Source organism: Rhamphochromis sp. 'chilingali' (assembly GCF_963969265.1).
Source record: "Rhamphochromis sp. 'chilingali' genome assembly, chromosome: 4".
NCBI lineage: Eukaryota > Metazoa > Chordata > Actinopteri > Cichliformes > Cichlidae > Rhamphochromis > Rhamphochromis sp. 'chilingali'.
This window is the reverse complement of record NC_137948.1, coordinates 41,985,348-42,008,835: the sequence shown is the minus strand read 5'-3', so window position 1 is coordinate 42,008,835 and position 23,488 is coordinate 41,985,348. Positions and strand designations below refer to the sequence as shown.

The 23,488-nt window shown below is 42.9% G+C and overlaps 2 protein-coding genes and 1 long non-coding RNA gene across 3 annotated transcripts in view; 2 read left to right on the top strand and 1 right to left on the bottom strand.

Moving 5' to 3' along the window:
* Positions 1-528: 528 nt before the first annotated feature.
* On the top strand, positions 529-6,478 carry LOC308395664. Its single transcript, XR_013971430.1, has 3 exons — positions 529-830; positions 1,082-1,135; positions 5,389-6,478. It is a non-coding gene; the product is annotated as an uncharacterized lncRNA (long non-coding RNA).
* A 2,192-nt stretch (positions 6,479-8,670) lies between these two features.
* naf1 (nuclear assembly factor 1 homolog) overlaps positions 8,671-23,488 on the top strand; it is a 29,698-nt gene continuing 14,880 nt past the window's right edge. The window contains exon 1 of the mRNA XM_080879959.1: positions 8,671-8,763. The gene's annotated coding sequence lies outside the window, so the exon portion shown is untranslated. The remainder of the gene's footprint in view (positions 8,764-23,488) is intronic.
* On the bottom strand, positions 8,776-18,606 carry LOC308395210 (uncharacterized protein). Its single transcript, XM_080879958.1, has 2 exons — positions 11,451-18,606; positions 8,776-11,219 (listed from the first exon to the last, which is right to left on the bottom strand). Exon 1 carries the CDS (start codon positions 18,025-18,027, stop codon positions 11,926-11,928), a length of 6,102 nt encoding a protein of 2,033 aa, XP_080736084.1. The 5' UTR covers positions 18,028-18,606; the 3' UTR covers positions 8,776-11,219; positions 11,451-11,925.

Genomic DNA, 23,488 nt, shown 5'->3' with positions numbered 1-23,488 from the left:
TTACTTCCAGGCTGGACGGCTGTAATTCATTATTATCAGGAAGTCCTAAAAACTCCCTGAAAAGCCTTCAGCTAATCCAAAATGCTGCAGCAAGAGTCCTGACAGGGACTAGAAAGAGAGAGCATATTTCTCCTGTTTTGGCTTCCCTTCATTGGCTTCCTGTTAAATCCAGAATTGAATTCAAAATCCTGCTCCTCACTACAAGGTCTTAAATAATCAGGCCCCATCTTATCTTAATGACCTTGTAGTACCATATCACCCTATTAGAGCGCTCCGCTCTCGCTCTGCAGGCCTACTTGTTGTTCCTAGAGTATTTAAAAGTAGAATGGGAGGCAGAGCCTTCAGTTTTCAGGCCTCTCTTCTGTGGAACCAGCTTCCAGTTTGGATTCAGGAGACAGACACCAGTGGCGTCGTTAGGCCTATTTTAGGGGTGCTGAAGCCTCCCTAAAATATTCTTAAGCCCCCCTAAATAATTTGGTGGGGTTTTTTTTTTTTAACTTATTCGATTTTTTTTTTTACAGAACTTGCAGACAAATTCAATATAAAGATGCAGGAATATGAGTTTAAAGAAATAATAATATAAACCTGTCGCTATTCACACAAATATGATCATAACTCGGTTGGTCCCTTTCGCTTTACATTGTTAAGGTAGCGTCAGTGCTTCGTTATCCAATCCCTTCCAGTTGTTCACAGGGGACATCCACATGACTGAAAATCCAGTCCTCGTTTTCACTGCTACTTTACACTCCGCTCGTATACACCTGCAGAAACACTAGCGTGCATGTGGCAAACGGCAAGAAATCATGGATATACGCAAGTTTTTCAAGAAAGTAAGTCTTCATCACTGGCTGGTAGTAACAATTAGTTAGCTCCAGCTAACAGCAGAGAGTCCCATGTAAATAATGAACCAGGTGCTCCCCATTTTGTAAATAAAAACCTGGCTAGCGCACTAAGTTAAATTGTTAGCATAATGTTAATTTCTGTCACTCGTTTTAGCTCTGAAAAATCCAGCTGAGCTCATTCAGGTATGGTTATCATCAGTGGAAATAATAATAATCACTCCATCCCCATTAACCTGTAGGAGTCAGGGCAGAGGAGCACAGAGAGGCAGAGGGGAGAGACGTCTGCTGGAGAGGTGAGTCAAAGGATGGAGTCATTTGTGATGGAGACAGTCTGATTAGAATTTTATGGGACTCAATATGGATATGAAATATGAAACATTTCAGTCACGGTACAACATATAAGACCTGTTTAACTTGAGCTTTTATTTAGGAGAGTCAAGGTTAGAAAGTGGAGAGAGCAAAGAGAGAGATATGTATATAAGTCAAATTAGCCTGACTCACATATTTTTGAGGGTTCTATTTTAATATTACTTCAATTCAAGTAATTTAGTAATATTTTTCAGGGCTTTAAATTGCAACCATTTTAGTCACATGCGTGCTCAAAATATAATGTTTGTAACTTCAAAATATTTGGGAGCAACAAATTACTGTGGAGCGGGAGCAGAAGTCATGATATTAGCAATTTACATTACAATTCAGTATGTTTTAATGTATCTTGAAGGGTGAGGCAGAAGGAGTGGCTGAGGGAGAAAAAGGTCAACAGGCAAGTTCAAGTCAGAGAGAGCAAGGAGAGACAGAGGAGCTGCAGCAAATAGATCGAGAGGCAGAGGAAGATCAAGTTATTACAGAGAGAGGAGAGCAAACAGGCCAAGAGAGGGAAAATGATGAAGCAGCTGCAGCAACTCATTCTACTACAGGGTTTGATTTAGGTGACAAAGACACAGGGCCCAGACAGGTGAAGCTGAAGAGCTATCCACATGATACGTTTGGTACACAGAAGCGAGCATTTAACCACAGCTGGTTTGAAAAGCACAACTGGTTAGAATATTCAGTCAACCAGAATGCAGCTTTCTGCTTCCCATGTAGAGTGTTTGGCAAAAACATCAAACATGATAGTTTGGTCAGTAACGGTTGCAAGAACTGGAAGAAAGCTTTAGTCATCTTTGGCAAGCATGAGATGGCACAAACACATAAGGACAGTGTTGTTACATGGAAAAGCTACCAGGGAACTAGCAAACAGGGAAACGTTGCACAGATGATAGCAACTGCAAATGTGAGTGAGATAGTCGAAAAAAGAGAGTATCTCAGACGAATTGTTGCAGTCACCTCTATGTTAGGGAGACAGGGACTCCCTTTTCGTGGTCATGATGAAGGTGAAGACAGCCCAAACAGAGGGAATTTTCTTGCGTGCATGGAGCTTTTGAAGGAGTTTGATGCTTTTCTTCAAAAACATAATCCCCCATCAAATGCACAGTATATCTCACCAACATCCCAGAATGACATGATTGACTGTTGTGCCCAGGAAGTTACTAGTGTCATTGTATCTGAAATGACAAAGTCTAAAGTCTATTCCATCATGGTGGATGAGGCAAGGGATAAAAAGGCAGAGCAGTTAGCTGTTTGTGTCAGGTACGTGTCAGAGGGGGCAGTGAAGGAGCGTTTCCTTGCACTTGCAGAGATAAAATCATTTGATGCCCAGTCCATTGCAAATGAGATTCAGCAGCAGATCCAAAACTATGGTCTTGCAGAGCTTAAGTGTGTAGCACAAACATATGATGGTGCAGCCGTTATGAGTGGCTCCACTGGAGGTGTACAAGCACATTTTAGAAGGCTCCATCCTGAGGCTATCTATGTGCATTGTTATGCTCATCAACTCAACCTGGTTTTGTGCAATACTTGCAAGGCTGTCCCAGAGGCTGTGGAGCTTTTCAGCTTGTTGGAGTGTGTGTATTCTTTCTTCAGCACCTCCCTAGTCAATCATCATAAGTTCATGGAGACTCAGGCAAAGCTTGGATTGACAAAAACTGAGCTTGTGCAACTTTCAAACACTCGCTGGGCATGTCAGTTGCGATCAATCAGTGCAGTTCTTGAGACATTGCCTGCCATTTTGGAGTGCCTATCTGCAATTGGATCCCCCATAGCTGTTGGTCTCAGAGCAAAGCTCTACAAGTTCTCAGCAGTCTATGCACTACTGATGTTTCAGTCGATTCTGTCTGTAACCGAAGGACTCCACAAATTCCTGCAGAAAGAGACTTTAGACCTGGCAGAAGCTTTTATCTGCAAACAAGCTGTGTGTGACACACTTAAGGGCAAACACTCAGATGCATTTGCTACAGAGCTGTATGAGAAAACCAAGGCCCTGTGTAACACCCACAGTATCCCTGAACCAGGTGCCAAGACAAGGCACAAACAGAGGAAAATGGAGGATTTTGTCCTGGAGGCAACTGTGGGTTCACGCACTGAATTGAACAACTCAGACACATTGAAAAGAGAGTTACTTTTCCCTTGTGTGGATCGGATGGTTGGCGAGCTTGATCAAAGATTTTGCAGTGTAGATGCAGGGCTGCTAAAAGGCGTCCAGGCATGCAGTCCTAAATCTGAGAACTTCTTGAGTGAACCACACTTGAATGAACTTGCAAAGCACTACAGACTTGACCTGAAAAAAGAGGAGATTCTGGTGGCCAGAAACTTTCTTACCCGGAAAACAGAGGCTGGATGTCCACCCAAAAATATGTTGTCTGTGTACAACCTCCTTGATTCAGACATGTTTCCCTCTCTGAAGGCAACCATCCAAGTTGCCCTAACAGTGCCTGTCAGCAGCTGCTCGTGCGAACGGTCCTTTAGTGCACTGCGTCGGCTGCACTCCTGGCTGCGTCAAACAATGGGTCAGAAAAGACTTCACAGTCTTGCAGTCATGTCTATTGAAAAAGACACGCTTCAGCATCTGAGTCACAACAGAGTGATTGACCGATTTGCCACTCTTAAAAACAGACGTCATTCTTTGATGCTTCCACCCACCAAGTAACTGGTGATTGCAGCCAGAAAAATGTACTTTTTTATTTTCAGTTTTTTTTCTTGTTATTGATGCGGCAAACACATTTCCTCTGTTTTTTTGTTGTACTGTACTATAAAGCAGACTGAAATAAAACAATAGATCTATTGGTGGCCTAGGATGTTTAATCTGTCCAAAAAAGTAGGAAAACAATTTCTCAGTCTTTGTTTTCTGTTTGTGAAATTTTGTGCTCATTCACTACGTTCGTTCATGTCGTGTGCATCTCTTGGGGGCTAAGCCCCCCCTGTCCTTAAAACCTAGTGACACCCCTGACAGACACTATCTCTACTTTAAGATTAGGCTTAAAACTTTCCTTTTTGCTAAAGCATATAGTTAGGGCTGGACCAGGTGACCCTGAATCCTCCCTTAGTTATGCTGCAATAGACGTAGGCTGCCGGGGGATTCCCATGATGCATTGAGTTTTTCCTTTCCAGTCACCTTTCTCACTCACTATGTATTACAGTTTTTTACAGACGCTAGGACACATTTCTCAATACTTAGGTCACTTTTGCAAAACTCCTCACACAGTGAGCACAACAGAAGTCTATGTGGGCTAAACTGAGGATCAGTTATCATTGTTTTGGCACAAAATGCATTCAATGACTACATCTCTCAAATTTCATGAATTATCTTCTCACTCAGACACAACAACTGCCAAAAACCTTTGTACGTACAGGACACTTTGCATGTGCTTACATACTGTTTTCAAAACTGTTAAACTTATGGCCAAAACAATAACACAATGCAAAACTGAATAAGACAGCAAAATCCAACAGCAATATTTTATTGAAACATATTTTAAATCTAAAAATGCAGTTTAACCAGCCACAGCTGATTCTCATTGTAGATGAACATCTGCACAGGTGTTACTCCTTCAATTCTGGCAGCCAGAAGATTCTTTCCTAGGTGTGTTGCCCTAGATGACATAAGATGTGATGTGGATGAGAACCTGTGGCCAAATGGAGGAGACCGAGTAGATTAGCATTACTATTGTATGTGTATCAGTGGATGGTGTGTGTATACAAATTCTTGTATTTTGGGATTACTTAGTGCAAAAACATAAAAATACATAAACAAATATTAACGAATTCTGCATGATGTCTGATCCATTCCAGTAACATATATTGAAATTATAAACAGAGATGTGTCCTTGTTTTACACAAGAAAACACTGTGTCATGCTACATGTTGTTAGTGTTTTTTAGGTCATTGTTTTGTGGGTGACAAAGTGTGTTTGTCGGCTGTCAACCTTTGCTAGTGTTCTGGAAGAATGAGTTTATTTGAGACCTGAATGAAGTGTTTTGGTAGTTGTAGTGCATTTTGAATGTGAAATGAACTGCTTTGCCAAGCTGACGGTCAGTTAGGAGAATTGTGTGAAGAGTTTTGCAAAAGTGACCTAAGTATTGAGACATGTGTCCTAGCGTCTGTAAAAAACTGTAATAGACCTCTCTGCATTGAATCATATTTGTTATTAATCTCTGTCTCTCTTCCACAGCATGTCTTTATCCTGTCTTCCTTCTCTCACCCCAACCGGTCGCAGCAGATGGCCCCGCCCCTCCCTGAGCCTGGTTCTGCCGGAGGTTTCTTCCTGTTAAAAGAGAGTTTTTCCTTCCCACTGTCGCCAAAGTGCTTGCTCATAGGGGGTCATATGATTGTTGGGTTTTTCTCTGTATCTATGAAGCGCCTTGAGGCGACTTTTGTTGTGATTTGGCGCTATATAAATAAAATTGAATTGAATTGAATTGAATTGAATAGCTGCCAGGAAAAGGCAGGCGAACGGACAGGTGAACAAGGTCCTGGCTGGCGTGTGGAAGGAGAGGAAGTCCGTGGCAGCGTAGAGGCAGGTGGGGAGTGTGTGTCTTGCTGAAGCAGCGATGGGGAAGATTTAGTGAGTGAGAGAGTAAGCTCACCAGCCCTGACTTGCTCTCTCCAGGCAGTTATGGTGTTCTCCAACTTAGTGTCCTTAGCAAACTGAGAAAGCTGAGGGTTATGCCGAATGATGGCATCTACTGCACTTAGCCCTACTGTAATCATTTTTCAGAAACAAAAAATAAATGTGAAGGATTTTTGTGAAACTTTACAAAATTGCTGAAATAGAGAAAAGCCAAATACTAGTGAAATTACACGAATCAGGAAAAGACAAAGAAAATACATACAGTCTGAGAACATAGCACCAACTACTGTATAGTCCAGTAAAGTCACGCGGCATACCTTCAGCAACCACTTTATTAGGTACACTTGTTCCACTGCAATGCAATGCTGGACAGTATTCAAGAAAGTGAGCGATCTAGAGCTGTGCCTGACAAAAGTACAAACTGTTTGATGAGTTGTCAGTTTCAAGTGTGAAGTGCATCAATACAGTAACAAAATATCTTTAGTGGTGAAGCATGTGTAGAAACAGCAAAGGTGTGTGTGAAGACAATAAGAATCCTTGATGTGGGTGAGGAAATGTGTTATTGATTTGAGAACTGCATTAAGAGTCGTGAGAATGACTTTTCTGCTGTGAGCCAGTTGAGCCAAAGCGACATTACATGCTCAAAACAAAAGCACTGACTGAGGTGACAAGCTTCTCTGTGATGCTAATAATAAAGTATGACCTACAAGAGTTCTATTCCTATTTCTCTCAAACAATGTCTAAATGACCTTGATAGCCTGCATTCATTTTATTTTTGTACATTCCGGCTTTGTTGTGCAGTGTGCATGTAGAATTGACTGAGCAATTGTCATTTAGTGGGAACTGTGTTCAAGGTTTTCTTTGACTGCACAGATGAATTTTTATTTCAGTTATGATGTGTGCCAACTGTATTGTCCTGTGACACAATGGGAATAATTGTTTACACAGTGTTATTATAGGAAATATCATAGGACGCAGAGGTCGTATAAGACATATTGATGTTTCATTTGCCATCCACTTGGATTCAGACACAAGCACAATTCTGGTGAGGTGAGTCATGTATAGAGCCAACAATACCAGCTCAAGATGGTGGTTGTAGCTCAGGCGGTAGAGCAGGACATCTACTGATTGGAAGGTTGGCTTCCCCTACTGTGCATGCCAAATATCCTTGGGCAAGATACTAACCCCAAATTGCTCTTTGATGCATCCATCGGAGTATGAATGTGTGTGTGAATGTTAGTTAGAAAGCACTAAGAAAATGTGCTTGTGCGAATAGGGGTGAATGCACAAAGAGTGCTCAGAAGAGTAGAAAAGAACCAGTCCATTTCCCAAATATATTCATGTACACCTAGAAATGTGTGTCAAGTCAAAAGGTAGTCCTTTTTTGAGATATTTGAAACTTGGCATTCAGGAAGGTGCAAGGTTCTTTATTTGCCATTTGTGCATAAAACCAGCAGTCAAGGCACATTGGAATTCGTCTGCAGAGCTCCCTCAGTCATAGTAAGCATGTTAGAAAAATATAAAGAAATAAAGAAGACAAGACAATACTAATATAAATTGTAAATTATAAATTACACCCACCTTTACAAGAGGGGGCTCCGGAGGAGCTGGATGGAGTGAGTCCAGCAAACATCTCCCTATTTTATGCTGTATTTAAGTTTCCCTGCTGCCAAGGAATGCTTTGGAAAAGAACAAAAGCTTTTAACACAGTTCTTGGACCACGAGATTTGCTTAATCACAAAGTATCTTTTACTGACACTCTACACCTCATCAGTGAGTCATGTTGGCTCCCCTCCTTGTCAAATGATTTCAGAGTTTGACAGAAAGGTGTACCTGTAGTTGTAACATGTCAGTGTTTTTTTTAAATAAAGTAAATATGGAAAAACAAATATCATATATAAGTTAAAGCATTTAATTTTGGTAAGAGGCTTAAAGCCTCTCTTAAATGTAATGTATTTTGTTTTCATAGCTCAGTCACATTAAAGAGTGTTGTAGTGCCACCCAGTGGTCTTACCTGTACTTACACCCTGTGCCAACTTCCTTTGTGCAGCTTACTGTGTGTTCATCAAGAGATATTTTTTATATTCTCAGCTGATGTTTTAGTATTAAAAACATAATAATAGTTGCAAAAAAGAACAGAATTATCTCCTAACCTTATTTTACTAAACAAGCAAACAAACAATGATGACAAAAGCCACAAGAGCTACAGTTCTCAAAACAAAAACAAGTATCCATTAAAGTGATATACACATTAATATATCAACAATTATGATAGCCAGTTTAATAATTTACATGACTCTGCACTGTGAGTATTTGTGCTTCTGCATATTAGATTTTAAAGCTTTTATACTGTGAGACCATTTAGAGCCAACCTGACTTCTACTTTTTACTTTAGAATTTAAATTGTAGTTTAATACAAAACCCACAGCAAAATACAACCCCACGTGTTACACACGAACATGTGGCTGTAGCTGGTCAAATTCAAACATAACCAGCGGATGTAGCAATTCTAACCTTCAAAATAAAATAGAAGAATACTTTGGACCACTTTCTTAACTTATTTAAACCTAACTATACAGTACAAATAAGGATACAATTCATACCATATCCATTTTATGACGGCATTCTTAATGGAACTATTATTACAGCAATGGAACAATAAAATAGCATTTTATAAAATGCTATCCCAAAGCTAGGTTATCAAATGGGATAAAATGGGGAACACTTGAATTCCTTAAACCTAAATCGCTAAGAGCCCCACAAGACTTATTCAATACCCCTGCTTTTAGTATTTATCTTTGAGAAGTTTGCACTAATTTACGTCCGTATGACTTCTCATTGTGTTCCAGTTCGTCGCAATGCTTTTAAACTGAAGGTACGTAACGGATACAGTGTCGCTCATTTCCCTGAAGTTAGCTTGCGTGGTTCTCCGGGAGACTTTTTGCAACGTGGTTCTGGAGCTCCACAAGTAATCAGGTAGTAATATCATTAAACTACTCGGTCCACTTTTTATAATATTTGTGTCGAATTTGCTGTGGGAAGTTTTCGTTCTTCATACTGGTTTTTGACTGTAGTACCTCTGTGGGAGTTAAACGGGGCTAACGAATAGCACGTTAGCTATGTTTAGCTTCTGCATGTAAACAGTACACGTGTTTACATAAACAATACACTTATTTACGTGTGCAAACGTGTGTTTGGCTTGGTGTGGCCTGGAGGTTACTTTTGACCGTTGGTCACCTTTGTACTCATGAAACTGACCAGAAACTGACCTGGTGTCATGGTTAGCGCTGTTGACTTTGAATCCAGCGATCCGAGTTCACGTCTCCTGAGACCTCGGCCTCCATAATGCCGTTGTACACGTGCAATGACAATGAAGGGCTGTGTTATATAAGTGGACGTAGTTTTGCAGATAGTTGTTATTATTATGTTTTTTTTTTATAATTATCTGGGCAAACTAGTCACCTCATAGTGTGTCCGACTAGTTTTGCATTTGGCTAGGGTGTCAGTACTGGTAGCAGCAGGCAATACTTGGAACCTACACAGGTTTCACAGTCCAAATCCTCCATCATGGAACATCAATATGTGTCTTTGCTGTGTCCCCCGGTAAAGTCTCAAGAGCATGGAGGAAACTCCAGGAGACAGAGCTAGACAGGGCCGTAGAAGGTCCCTAACTAGTATCTGCTCCTTTGAGGAATGACGAATAATATGAGCACTGCCAGAGCAGTGACCTCCAGCAGGCCACTGGTGTGAATGTCTCTGACCAGATTGTCAGAAACCAGCCTCAAGAGGGTGGCCTCAGGGCCTGACATCCTCAAGTGGGTCCTGTGCTCAGTGTTTAGCACTGTGGAGCCCAGTTGGCATTTGCCATAGAATACAAAAAAAAGAATTTGCAGGTCCACTACTGGCACCCTGTGCTTTACCCCCAGCACACGTGACAGACATGAAAGGCTTTGGAGTAGTGATGTGCGATACCACTGATTTCCTTTCCGATCCGATACCAAGTAATATTCAGGGTGGTATCGACGATACTGATCCGATACGATACTTTGTACAAAAACGTATTTTATTTATTGTATCTCAAATTATAGCGTCATAATGATTACAGGACATAAGATTACTTGTTCTTATCACTTAATAATGCAGGGTTCATGATATAGAAATAAAAAAACTGAAGTTGTGGCTATTTGAACACCTTGCCTGCCTGCAGCACTAAAGGACTCTGTGAGAGACGTCTGTCTCGCCCTAGCAGCACCTGTCCCTCTCCTCCTCTTCAGTTCGTCTCAACATACGCGCCTCATATTCTGTGATATGATTTACTTTGAGGTGTTTGACAAGGTTAGTGATGTTGCCACAACCATACATGCCAATCCTCCCGATTTTTCCGGGAGAACCCCGGAGCCACCATTCTCCCGAATTTCCACCTGGACAACAAAATTAAAAAACCATATCGCAGAATTCCAGTTTCCACCAATGGCGGCAGCTACTTAGTTTTAATATTACTCTTATTTCTCTTTCTGGGTCGCAAAAAAAAACTTTTAACATATTTTCAGGTGAGAATGTAGCTGTGTAAACTTCAAATATCTGAGCTGACCGACACATCGTCTTCAAACCCCCGCGGTCTTTCACTACTCAGGTTAAACATGATATATAAGTGTAACCCAGGTCCCACGTAGCTATGGTAAAGCTAGAGTATATAGTACAATGAGACTGGGCCTGGGTTCGTAGTGCTACTAATAATAATACCTGATACCCTCTAATTGCTATAATAAGGACCACCACAACTGTATTTTACACAAATTTATCCCTCACCGGGTATTTATTTAGACAAAAGAAATGAATAAAATAAACAGTTACTTTAATAAAATGGATTGAATTCAAATAAACAAACAAAAATACTGTAAAAATGACTACATGGATTTTAAATAAAAGATTATCAACCCAAAATACCTCCTTTTTAGGTATTTCAACTGTTATTTCAGCTACAACAGCTCACACCTTTAACATGGATGAATTTCAACCTTTGACAATAACTTTGATCAACTACACACTTACTCAATTTAAACCGATTGTGTAACAGTGGGCCCACACACACACACACACACACTTTAACCTGTCCACACTACACCTGTAGCACGGTGCTTGATGCAGGCCTGATTCGAAGTTTGGGTGCGGTGAGGCCTAAAACTGATGGCCGCTTCACTCAAACTGAGCAATAAACAAAATATGTGCACTTTAGTTCCAGTTAGTACTCACGAGTCCAATGAGTTTGTTAGTGGGGCAATCAGAAACGGGCAGTTAGTTCACCAGTAGTGAAGACAGTCAGGGGCGAGGAAACAACAGTCAGGGGCGAGGAAACAACAGTCAGGGGCGAGGAAACAGCAGGGTCCATCCGGGCAGAAACCTCTCTCTCCTTTCAGAGCGTCCCTCGGCTTCTAAACACATTAAAACACTTGAGCTACAATACCAAATGCTATCACATAACGATTTAGCATTAGCATGCTTTGCTGAAAATCACAGAGCTAAACATACAGCATGGTATCACAGCACATAACGCGGTAAGTTGCGCTAATTAGCAAGTCGCTAGTTAGCATCACATATCACGATATTATATCACTATAACGAATAGTTACAGTACAAATGTCAAGGCACACAGTCTCATTTACCTCTTGCAGATCACAAATAAGTACTATCAGGACCACGGGTAGTCGACCTCAATGACACACTTAGATGCAAAATCCACACCACGTTTGCCTTACGACATCTCTCTCTTCGGACTTAGCTTCTGTGTCCGCTCCCACAGATTCACACAAACCTTACCACTTGTCCCGCCCCCATAACAGAGAAGAGTGACATTGACTGGCTCGTCAGCACAACAACCAATGACAATACCATATTGAGATAACTGACACTAGATGGGTAAATAAACTTAGGTTACACCCCAACATATTTAGTGTGCACAGAAAATGAACTCTAAATCATGAAACCCTTTTACTTATTGGACTCTTAACTGTAAATGAAATACATTTGTACCAAAGCATATGATTTTTAAACGTTTTATCAACTATTTATAGTTTAACCATTTTTTTATTACAGTACACTTTTTCTTTATACTGCAAGCCCGAATAATTGCAGACAGGGCTACACCCTCCCCCTTCTAACCGTGTAGATGTCCTCATCACACCTCTGACTTCTCTTTAGCTTTACAGGGTGATGGTCATCCTCACTTCCTAAGAACTTCTTCGATGACTTAGAACGTCCCTTTGTTTCACTGACGTCTGGAGGGTTTAATTTTAGTTGAATGACCATACCATGGTGCATGATGGTAACAGGCTCACAAGATGGGTGACCTGGCTTTTCATAGGTCAATCTCAAGGGTGGTTTTGGTTTCCTGAGGGATTTTCGGGATGTGGAGAACTGTTCACTCTCATTTCTTGTACCTCTATGAGAATTGTCACTTCGGGTTCTGTTTGAAAAGGGTGAACTTGTTTCCCGTTCCTCCTCTTGCTCTCCCATAGACTCATTTGTCTCTTGAGCATCATATTCCAGCATAGTAGGTGTATCATCTCCAGATGAGTTTTCACTTTCTCTTACTGGTTGACTTTCTGCTTCTTCAAAATGTTCCTCCTCAGAAGTGTCATCCTCTTCCGAAGTCTGATGTGGCATTGCCAGTTGTCTCCTGACCTCTTGCACACCAAAACTTTGCGGATTATGGACAGCTTCAAACATTTCATCTGAGGATGCTGTGTCACTTTCTTCAACTGGATCAGGCGGTTTAACTGCTTGACTTTTCTGGGCACGATGTGCTCTGGTTACGGGTCTCCTAATGTGTCCTGTGTCATCCGATGGATTAGGCATCCTGACCATATAACCAATGGGCAGCAGGTGGTCTCGATGGAGAGTTTTGAGTACACCTGGACCATGTTCTGGTTTTACCTTATAAACAGGCAGGTTAGGCAACTTCTCCACTACAACATACGGTGTAGATTTCCAACGATCCTGCAGTTTATGCTTGCCTTTTATTCCAACATTCTGAATGAGAACCCTGTCTCCCTTCTCCAAAGGCAGATCTCTCACGCGTTGGTCATAATGTGCTTTGTTCTTCAGATGATTTTTTGTAGCTGCATTTGATGCAAGTTTGTATGCGTCCTGCAACTCTTTTCTCATCCGTGAAACATACTGTTGGTAGGAGGACTCACTTTCACCATTTGGCGAGATTCCAAAGCAGACGTCGATGGGCAGTCTAGCTTCTCTCCCGAACATGAGATAATAAGGTGAGTACCCCGTGGCATCACTCCTTGTACAATTGTACGCGTGTACCAGGTGGGTGATATGCTGGCTCCAACACTGTTTCTTTGCAGTGTCCATGGTACCGAGCATTGCTAGAAGGGTTCTGTTGAATCTTTCCGGTTGCGCATCACCTTGCGGGTGGTAGGGAGACGTTCGTGACTTCCGAATCCCCAACATGGACAACAGCTCCTTGATCAGTCGACTCTCAAAGTCTCTGCCCTGATCAGAGTGTATTCGTGCAGGTAGACCGTAGTGCATGAAGTACTTCTCCCACAGGACTTTTGCAACGGTAATGGCTCTTTGATCTTTGGTAGGAAACGCCTGTGCATAACGTGTATAGTGATCTGTCACAACTAACACATTTGCAACACCTTTAGAATCCGGCTCTATCTGTAAGAAATCAATGCAGACCAAGTCTAGAGGGCCATTGCTTGTTATCTGATTCAAGGGCGAGGCACGCTGAGGGAGCGTCTTCCTGGAGATGCACCTTCCACAAGTGCGAATATACTGCTCAATCTCAGCTGCCATACGAGGCCAGTAAAACCTCTCTTTAATCAGTTCTGTTGTTCGCTCTGCTCCCATGTGCCCACACTCATCATGCAGAGACCTTAACACCATAGACCTGTATCTTGCTGGCAAGACAAGCTGCCGGCTTTGTTTTCCAGCCATTTTTTCTTTTACTCTGTAGAGTATTCCATCACTCAACTCCAATTTGCGACTTTCACGGAGGAGCATCACAGTCTCTGGCGAGTCAGTTTTAGAGCGAGCAAACTCTTTATTGCTCTTGATGGCTTTCTTCAATGGCCCAATGGTAGGGTCCATATCTTGTGATGTTTGAATGTCTTTTGGGCTCAGCTGATCGAGGATGTTTACGCTGAGATTCACAGGAAATGCATAGGCTTCTGGTACTGCAGAGGCAGGAGCACCAAGTTGATCCACCAATCTGTCAGGTACAACTGCTCCTTCCCTGATGCAGGCTCGTTTACAGAGAGCTTTAATGCCAGCAGGCGGGATGGAAGTCCATTCTCCAACTTCCTCTTGGGCATACTGTCGGGACAGCAAGTCAGCATCAATGTTGTGGCGCCCAGGGCGGTACTGTATGGTGAAATCATACGTGGCGAGGGCAGCGAGCCAGCGATGCCCTACAGCACTGAGCTTAGCCGAGGTCAATACATACGTTAAGGGGTTATTGTCAGTCCTGACAATGAATTTGGCACCATACAGGTAGTCGTGAAATTTATCCACAACGGCCCACTTCAATGCCAAGAATTCCAGTTGATGAACTGGATAGTTACGTTCTGAGTCTTTGAGCTTTCGGCTTGCGAAAGCTACCGGCCTTAGGCCCTCGGGGTGTTCTTGGTTCAAGACAGCACCTAAACCATTCATGCTGGCGTCCACATGCAGGATGTATGTCTTGGTGGGGTCAGCAAATGCCAATACTGGAGCATTGATCAGACATTCACGGATCTGTTCAAAAGCAGCCTGGCAGGCTGGAGTCCATCGTTCCCCAAACGGCTCGGATGCTTTAAAATAGGTGTGGTTTGGGTCTACACTCTTCTTGGCTTTGGGGTCTTTCCAAGTGGGTGCATAACCCTTGGTGAGTTCTGACAAAGGACGGACAATGGCGGAGTAGTTGGCTATGAACCTCCGATAGTAACTACAAAATCCGAGGAAAGACTTGAGAGGTTTCAAGTGAGTGGGCACTTTCCAGTGTTTCACCACCTCAACCTTCTCTGGATCGGTGGCTATTCCATTGGTGGATACAATGTGACCCACATACTTAACTTGAGGACGACAGAATTGACATTTGTCAATGGAGACTTTCAAACCAATCTCCTCTAGTCTGTCCAACACCTTAAAGAGGCGTTGCTCATGCTCTTCAAGCGTTCTTCCAAAGACAATGATGTCATCCAAATACACAAGGGCTTCCAGAAGATGCATGTCCCCAACAGCCTTTTCCATTAAGCGTTGGAACGTTGCAGGAGCTCCAGTGATCCCTTGTGGCATGCGCTCAAATTGATAGAAGCCCAGGGGGCAAATAAATGCCGTCTTTTCCTTGTCCTCCTCAGCCATTTCTATCTGATAGTAGCCACTACGCAGATCTAGGACTGAGAACCATCGGCTGCCTGACAAGGAGTCCAAGGCATCATCAATGCGTGGCATTGTATACTGATCAGGTGTAGTGCGGTTGTTCAGTGTTCTGTAATCAATACAGATTCTTATGGCCCCATTCTTTTTCCGCACAACAACAATTGGGGAGGCATATGGGCTACGGGACTCTGTTATAATGCCAGCAGCCAACAGCTGCTGTATGTGTCGCCTCACATCATCAATGTCGGCTGGGGCTAGTCTCCTTGACCTCTCCCTGAAAGGTCTAGGGTCATGTAGACGAATGTGGTGTTCAACACCTTTAGCCAAGCCAACGTCCCACTCCTGCATTGAGAAGACATTTCTCCTCTCAGCTAACTTCTGCCGAAGTCTACTTTTCCACTCCTCGGGGATAGGGGAGTCCCCAAAGTCAAAGAGGTTTGGATCTATTTTCTCAGTGGCCAGGTCAGAGGGTTGGACTGGGGTGACTGTATCCACAGCAAACATTTCAGCAATGACAGATCCCACTGGTATGGAGACTGTCTTGGTGGACTCATTTTGGAGGAGCACATTCAAGCTATTGCTGTCTATACCAGCATCTGAGAGCACACCTGGCTGTACCAGCACGCCGGCGGGGAGTAACTGGGTAGAGGGTGCATCAATCAAGATAAGGTCTTTGGAGGGGGCACTGTGCCTGTCTACTTTGCAGGTGGCATAGCAATTTGCTCCTGGGGCGATAGAAAGAGGGCAGGGCCCTTTCCATTTTATCTGTCCCAGCACATCATTTTTTGGCAGTTGCTCCTGTGCCCTAATGGGGGCATACACAGACTGAATTCTCATGGAATGAGCTGTGTTCTGGTCACCTTTCATTTGCACCAAGTCCCATAAGCGGCGGAACAGAGACGTATTGGTGCCCACCAACACGGGGGTTTGTTGCTGGTTTTTCGGGTCAGGACAAATCAATGCGAGCACTTCTACTCGCCCGGAGACACCAGTGATCTCCTTGGTAAACTCCATCTCTACAACAACATAGCCTTTGTAGGGATACTCTGTGTCAGCAAGTCCCCAGAGTCCCAAGCGAGAGAGAGGTTTTATGGGGACATCTTCCAAGTGTTGGTTATACCAGCTTTCAAAGATAATAGTCACGTTAGACCCACTATCAATAAGAGCATCACAGGCCACATCATTGATTTTGACTGTGTGAATAAATGACGGGCCTACAAGACCCTCAGGCAGGCCTGTGTCAGTTTCTGGGACTTCGACCTTGTTGGTCCAAGCAACGCATTGCTCTTCTCCGGTAGGATTTGGGTCCTCCTTGTTAGGACCAGATACTCCTCGTACTAATCGTATGAGTTTTCTTATGACTTTCTGCGGGTTCTCGGGTGCAGTGCACCTTGTAGCTATGTGACCATTTTCTCCACACTTATAGCAGAAATATTCATCACTCTCTCTAGCAGATGATGCTTTAAAAGAAGCAGGCTTGGGGTAAGAAGCTGCTTTGTCTCTGCGAGACTGAGTTGAGTGTTCTTGTGGGGGCTCACTTGTAGACTTCACCGCCATCACACTCATTTTATTTTCTAGTGCTTTCACTTGCTTTCTGAGTGCCCGTATTTCGCTCTGCGAATCACTTTTCTGTTTTTGCTTCTCTGTTGGGGGTTTGATGGTGCAATCAGACAGCGGTTGAATTCCTGAGTGGTTTCTTTCCTCTAACTGTGCTCTCAACTCTTGAATCTGAGCTTGCAGTTCACTCTGAGTGACCGCTTCAGACTCTTTCTCCTTTTCCACCTTAACTGTGCGAACCCTTTGGTGACACTTAGATGTGGTCTGGCTTTGTTTGGCTGCTTGACGGCCTTCCTCTTCCATCACCTCTCTTAACAAGTTCAGGAATGAGGGAGGATTTTCCATTCGCTCCCTTATTTTCAACTGAAGCAACATAAGCTCAGAAGTGGATCCTTTAACTAACTGCTCTAACCGAGCTTTGTTAGCAGCACTAACTGGTAAACCACCTCCCTGGACTACTTTAACAAGAGACCTCTCTAATCTTCGCAGAAACTCAGACAGGTGCTCACCAGGCTGTTGGTGAAGGGCTCTGAATGACAGATAGAGCTCCTCTGCGGACTCTACTCTGCCAAAAATGGTCTCTATGGCCTCTATGTAGTCCTGGGAACTAGCATCAGGTTGAGTCAGACGCACGGCCTGAATGATCTCCAAGGCAGGCCCTTTGAGACTTTCCAGTATGCGTCTACGTTTTTCTTTATCGGAGCACTCGCCTTCATCTACTAGGAGTCTCGCTTGCTCCAACCAGGTATCCAAGACTTCTTCCCCAGCTGGGGTGGGAATGACCCCGGAAAATGTCCTTAGACGTCTATATGGATGGCTTTCAGGCTGTTTGTTTGTTCTGACCATTAACTCACCTACTGCACGGATGATGGCTTCAGAATTACCATCCACTTCCCCTCCGTGGGTGCGTAACCCTTGGATATCCTCTAAGGTTTTCCCTTCATTCTGCAGAAAAGTGAGTAACTTTCCCTCAAAGTCATCTGGCTGAGGTTCAATGTAGTACACTGCTTTCCAGCCACTTCCACCACTTATTGGCATTATCTCAGGGGGGATTGTCGTGGGGTTTATCTCCTCACGACACTCACACAACACCATTAATGATTTTAGTTGAGAGTTAAACATTTTTCCCTTAACTACTACTTTTCCCAAAGCTTTGATAGTCCCTGCTGTTTCTGCTATTTCATCTCTCGAAACACCTTCCGGTACCCCATACAATAGTAGAGCATGTTTCAAATCTATTGATTCCCCTTTGCACCAGTTGACCAACTCAAGTTGTGACGGTCTGCTCCTTTGTTGTGTCATCATTGCTATCTGGTTTATTTTTTTGTTGCACGTTTGACTACTTTAACAATTTGACAGTTGTGGGGTCGACCTGTTATCCTCTTGGTCCAAAAATAAATTTAGTTTACTTTAGTTAAATATCCCAGCGGTGCCTCCATTTATGTAACCCAGGTCCCACGTAGCTATGGTAAAGCTAGAGTATATAGTACAATGAGACTGGGCCTGGGTTCGTAGTGCTACTAATAATAATACCTGATACCCTCTAATTGCTATAATAAGGACCACCACAACTGTATTTTACACAAATTTATCCCTCACCGGGTATTTATTTAGACAAAAGAAATGAATAAAATAAACAGTTACTTTAATAAAATGGATTGAATTCAAATAAACAAACAAAAATACTGTAAAAATGACTACATGGATTTTAAATAAAAGATTATCAACCCAAAATACCTCCTTTTTAGGTATTTCAACTGTTATTTCAGCTACAACAGCTCACACCTTTAACATGGATGAATTTCAACCTTTGACAATAACTTTGATCAACTACACACTTACTCAATTTAAACCGATTGTGTAACAGTGGGCCCACACACACACACACACACACACACTTTAACCTGTCCACACTACACCTGTAGCACGGTGCTTGATGCAGGCCTGATTCGAAGTTTGGGTGCGGTGAGGCCTAAAACTGATGGCCGCTTCACTCAAACTGAGCAATAAACAAAATATGTGCACTTTAGTTCCAGTTAGTACTCACGAGTCCAATGAGTTTGTTAGTGGGGCAATCAGAAACGGGCAGTTAGTTCACCAGTAGTGAAGACAGTCAGGGGTAAGAAAACAACAGTCAGGGGCGAGGAAACAACAGTCAGGGGCGAGGAAACAACAGTCAGGGGCGAGGAAACAGCAGGGTCCATCCGGGCAGAAACCTCTCTCCTTTCAGAGCGTCCCTCGGCTTCTAAACACATTAAAACACTTGAGCTACAATACCAAATGCTATCACATAACGATTTAGCATTAGCATGCTTTGCTGAAAATCACAGAGCTAAACATACAGCATGGTATCACAGCACATAACGCGGTAAGTTGCGCTAATTAGCAAGTCGCTAGTTAGCATCACATATCACGATATTATATCACTATAACGAATAGTTACAGTACAAATGTCAAGGCACACAGTCTCATTTACCTCTTGCAGATCACAAATAAGTACTATCAGGACCACGGGTAGTCGACCTCAATGACACACTTAGATGCAAAATCCACACCACGTTTGCCTTACGACATCTCTCTCTTCGGACTTAGCTTCTGTGTCCGCTCCCACAGATTCACACAAACCTTACCACTTGTCCCGCCCCCATAACAGAGAAGAGTGACATTGACTGGCTCGTCAGCACAACAACCAATGACAATACCATATTGAGATAACTGACACTAGATGGGTAAATAAACTTAGGTTACACCCCAACATATTTAGTGTGCACAGAAAATGAACTCTAAATCATGAAACCCTTTTACTTATTGGACTCTTAACTGTAAATGAAATACATTTGTACCAAAGCATATGATTTTTAAACGTTTTATCAACTATTTATAGTTTAACCATTTTTTTATTACAGTACACTTTTTCTTTATACTGCAAGCCCGAATAATTGCAGACAGGGCTACACAAGTCACTTTGATAACTTAAAAAATGTTATTGTTTGGCTTTTTCAGTGTTTTATTTGTTTTTGAGTAAATCGGTTTGGCTGAGATTAAAGTTATTAGATTAGATTAAATTAAATGTAACTTTATTAATCCCTTGGGTGGGTTCTTCTGGGGTTTTCACACAGCTGAATAAACGTCAAACAGAAAAAGTGTGAGACGGTCGAGAGTTTACGCCAGCGCCCGGGTTATATTTTAAATAGCAAGGAGCAGACGGCAGAGTTTCACTCCACCGAGGGAGCTCGTGACGTACTACCCGGCTTTCTTTAGACCGCGAAGGGCGGGTCCTCAGGTGGAAGCAGCCTCTGAATTTGGACACCCCCGCTGTTTCCGGGCCAGCAAATAATAACGGTGACATTTAACGTATTTTATCCGATAAATAAACCCTGTAAAATGTATTTATCACACCTGATTGAATAGTTTTCTTATCAGATAGAGAAATAAAATGAGTCGCAAAATGTAGAGGCAAAATTTCCCCACCTGGGCTGCCTTGCGCCTCCGTCTGTTTCAACGTGTGACCCCGCCCCTCCCTCGGACAGTCGGGGATGAGTGCGCTAACATACCTGTAGGTCGCTGTTTTAATGAGTGTTTGATGGAAAACAACAATGGCGGAGTTTGCGCTCTCCAGACGCATGATAGGTGAGTCCTAGTAAATAATTTTCCAGTACGTGTACTGTCAATAGAAAATTGTACTTAGTAGTCAGTATACCGTATTTTCACGACCATAAGACGCACTGTACTAAAAGGCGCAGTCTCAGTTATGTGTGCCATTACTGTATTTAACACACACATAAGGCGCACTGGATCATAGGGCGCATACAAGTACCGTATGCGTATTTAAAAATAAAGCGGGAGCAAACCTGAGTTCGGTACCTTACTCACATTTTTATTACCAGTAATCGTCATCATCAACAACACACAAGCATACAAGTGTGCGTATTTAAAAATAAAGCAGGAGCAAAACAAAGTTTGGTACTCACATTTTTATCATCAATCAAACCCATCGAAGTCCTCATCCTCTGTGTCTGAATTGAACAGCTGCGCTAAATCTCCATCAAACATGCCAGGTTCACTTTCTTCACTGTCAGAGTCACTTTCCGTGCCGTGCGGCTCCTCGGAAATGATGCCGGCCTTTGCGAAAGCTCGAACAACAGTGCCAGCAGACATGTTAGCCCAAGCATCTACAATCCATTCGCAAATTGTGGCGTAACTCGCCCGGCGCTGCCTTCCACTCTTGGTGAAACTGTGGTCCCCATCGGTCATCCATCGCTCCCAGGCCGCTCGCAGCCTTACTTTGAACGGGCGGTTCACACCGATGTCCAGCGGTTGGAGTTCCTTTGTCAGGCCTCCCGGAATGACAGCAAGCTCACAGTTCATTTGTTTCACTAGTTTTTTTTTCACATCGGCTGTGAGATGGGCACGCATAGAGTCACAGATTAAGAGCGATGGTGATGCGTGGAAAAAACCACCTGGTCTCCTTACATACACCTCCCTCAGCCACTCTTTCATCATTTCCTCATCCATCCAGCCCTTTTCATTTGCCTTAATGATGATTCCTGCTGGAAACTTCTCTTTAGGCAAAGTCTTTCGCTTAAAAATCACCATAGGCAGCAGTTTCTGTCCATTAGCATGGCAGCCAAGCACAACAGTAAAAGAAGACTTTTCGTGCCCCGTTGTGCGTATCGCTACCGTGCTGGTCCCCTTCTTCTCCACAGTGTGACTCACCGGGATGTCAAAAGTGAGCGGGACCTCGTCCATGTTTGTGATGTGGCTGGGCTGGATGTTTTTGTCGCCGATGTGTTTGCTGCAGTAGGAGTGGAAGATGGCCAGCTTTTCATTATAATCCGCTGGAAGTTGCTGCGCTACCGTAGTCCTGGTCCGGATGGAAAAATGGCACCGTTTCATAAAAAGTGAAAGTGAAACTGCTTTTAGCCGAATGGTGACCGTCGAAACGCTTCTCCCGCTCGTTCTTTGCTCGATGATCCACCGCTCGAGTCTTTCCTCCAACTCGGGCCACCTCGCCTTATGTCCGCGGAAACTCAGCTGCGTTTTCTTGACCTGCCGGAGCTTGTTTTCCAGCTTCCTCCATTTGCGAACCATCGATTCGTTAATCTTAAATTCTCTCGCCGCTGCTCGATTTCCATGTTCCTCCGCGTAGCTGATGGCCTTCAGTTTAAACTGTGCTTCATAAGCGTGTCTCTTTGCCATTTTCAGGGTTGCCCCCACACTTCACCCTTTAGCGTTCTCATGGTGTTCTCTACTACGTCCTCCTTACAACACACAGGGTGCACTGCGCTATAGGGCGCGCCGTACTTTTTGAAGAAAATCTAAGACTTTTAAGTGCGCCTTATGGTCGTGAAAATACGGTAATCTTTTAATAATATAAGTCTGCAAATGATAGAATACGGCATGATGACCTTTTTATGATTCAGACTGTTGTTATAGTTAACTGTGACCCGTTATGCAGGGAAGGAGCAGTACCTGCTAGATAAGAGCTTAACGAGCAGTTTCACTTCGTGCCAGGTAGAGAAGCATCTCCTGGCACACACACACATCCACATTCCAATGTAATAAACGAATGCACCTACTGTTGTATATAAATAAAGACCAGGGCAGTGGCAGAGCGCGAGTCCCGGAGCCCTCACTCCTGTGCGAGTGCTCTGTGACCGCCCTTGCATGCAATTAAAACTGTGTGTCTCCACTCTCTGACTCTCAGCTGAAGAATTGTTTAAGAATATATCTCTTGACATATACATTACACATGCTGTTTTTAAAAAATTATGATTATTATTTTGCTAGCTATCAAACTCGCTGGAGAAATGTTTGAAATGCACTGAGTGTGATGCAGTATGGCAGCGCTATTATGGAATATGCTGTGAACTTAGCTAACATTACTTAGCAGTGATATGAGTTACTTTGCTCAAGTGAAAGCTTTAAACATTAGCCTGATACATCACTAGCTAACTTAAAGCTTTCTGATTAACCCTCTGGGGTCGATGGACCCAGAGTCTCCATTTCAACTTGGGTCGAACGTGCAGACTTCAAACTATATGCCAGTGTTTAAATTGTGTTGATAGGCCAGGTAAAACCGATGTTTTTTGTTTTTAATAAAACAGTGGCATTTACTCCGGGAAGAAACTGTAAAAACTGCGTTTTCTAAGGAGAGTGCAAGCAAACACGCTTTGCTTGTGAGTGAAAGACAACAGTCATTGGTGAAAAAAGAAAAAAAACACTCCTTCCCTACTGGTGGAAAAATGTACCATGTCGACCAATCAAAAAAATGATATGGCAACATGTGGCATTTGGTTGTTTGAGGGGGGAGAGAGAGAGAGAGAGAGAGAGATATGCAAAAAAGCCACCAAAGGCAGATTACAGTGTAAACATGCCTGTGGTTTTTACAGTCAAAAATATCACTTTCTACTCGTATTTTAAATTTTGTCTGAATTTAGATAAATTGTGCTGATACAGTTTGTCAAAATGAGAAAATAACAGATTGGCAAGATAAACAGTTTTTAAAGGTGAAATATAGAGGCCAAATGAAAGTAGTCAAAAACGGCCAATTATATCCTGGACCCCCAGCTTTTTGGAGTATTTGAAATAATGGTAATATGAGTGATCCATATGGTCACAAAGAATAGCCACTTGTTTCTGTGCTACCAAAGTTCCCCGGCTTTCATTCAAAATGTGTTTATCTTCAGCACCTGCACATTAACCCTTGTGTGGTGTTCGTATTTTTGTTACTCAGCCAGTGTTCATGGGTCTGGTGGACCCGCTA